This window comes from Etheostoma spectabile, chromosome 4 (genome assembly GCF_008692095.1).
Source record: "Etheostoma spectabile isolate EspeVRDwgs_2016 chromosome 4, UIUC_Espe_1.0, whole genome shotgun sequence".
Taxonomy (NCBI): domain Eukaryota; kingdom Metazoa; phylum Chordata; class Actinopteri; order Perciformes; family Percidae; genus Etheostoma; species Etheostoma spectabile.
In genome coordinates, this window is record NC_045736.1 from 29,904,205 (window position 1) to 29,905,407 (window position 1,203).

At 45.1% G+C, this 1,203-nt stretch overlaps 1 protein-coding gene across 4 annotated transcripts in view; it reads left to right on the forward strand.

Annotated features, from left to right (window-relative positions):
- The window catches only part of arhgef10la (Rho guanine nucleotide exchange factor (GEF) 10-like a), a 190,549-nt gene that overhangs the window by 90,925 nt on the left and 98,421 nt on the right, over window positions 1-1,203 (forward strand). For all 4 annotated transcript variants that reach the window (XM_032513643.1, XM_032513642.1, XM_032513644.1 and 1 more), the window contains one exon: window positions 483-653. In XM_032513643.1, the coding sequence (XP_032369534.1) occupies window positions 483-653 (171 nt within the window). The remainder of the gene's footprint in view (window positions 1-482; window positions 654-1,203) is intronic.

Genomic DNA, 1,203 nt, shown 5'->3' on the forward strand with positions numbered 1-1,203 from the left:
TATCAATACACAGGCGCCAAGTATGGATCTTTTATTGTATATGTGTTCGTCATGTTGTGTGCTTAACAATCTCATTTTGCAGCAATAATATTGAAGTGACATGATCAAACGGAGAAATGTTTCTTTTTAGATCAAACAGATGTTGACTAAGTTTCCTTTTGGAGACGTCATTCGAAATTGGGACAAATTAGAAGTCGGAAAAAAGGTTATGAATTGCAGTGTATTGCAATATGTTTAAAATCGCAATAATATTGTTTCGTGGCAAGTATTGATGATATCGATGATGTTGTATCGGGTGGTGTCAGGTGATTCCCACCCCTAAGTACGGGGTCCCTGCTCCGTCTCTCTCCTGGTTAAGGGGTCCTTGGCTTAAAGAATGTTGGAGACCCCAGTTTTAAATCCTAAACAGAGAGTGGATCTGATTTTTTTTCTTTTCACCCTGCAGTGCCTTTGCTTCAAACTTTCCTTCTGACCTTTTCTAGGACATGCTCAAGAACACACCAAAGGGCCACGTGGACCGTCTGCCCCTGCAGCTCGCTCTGACAGAGCTGGAGATGCTGGCCGAGAAGCTGAACGAACAGAAACGAGTCGCCGACCAGATTGCAGAGACCCAACAACTAGCCCGCAGCGTCAGTGATCGCCTGCTCAGTAAGGTGACTGGATGCACGTGCACTCCCTCGTGCCCTCGCACGAGCACCTGCACACTCGCACGCGTGGCCCGATCCAATCAGCTGTGAGCCGGCCCCTGAGCCCTTCAACTCCGCTGCGTTGTTATCACTGTGAGCCAAACACCTGTAAAAAAAAATAGACTAGTATACAGCAATCACTTCCATCACCTTTCCACACATTAATCTGGGGAGGCATTTTTATTTAGAGAAATTATCTCCCTAGAAATGATGCCCATTATCATCCCTGAACAGTACCAAACGCAATGGCAGAGGCGTTGCCTCTCCATTACCACTCTGAAATTACAGTCCTGCTGCTGCAAATCTGAACAAATGCTGCTCTGAATAAGAAGAATTAGAGGGTAAATGAGACATTTAATTGGAAACTGTAAGAGAGCTATCTCTTTCACCCTGTCGCTCTTCCGCTCTCTCCACTTTACCTCCCGTCTATTCCCCACTTGCTTACTTTCTTGTTCCACTTATACACTCTTCCTCTCTTTCTCTAGTTTTGACTTCATATCTTTCTCTCTCTCTCTCT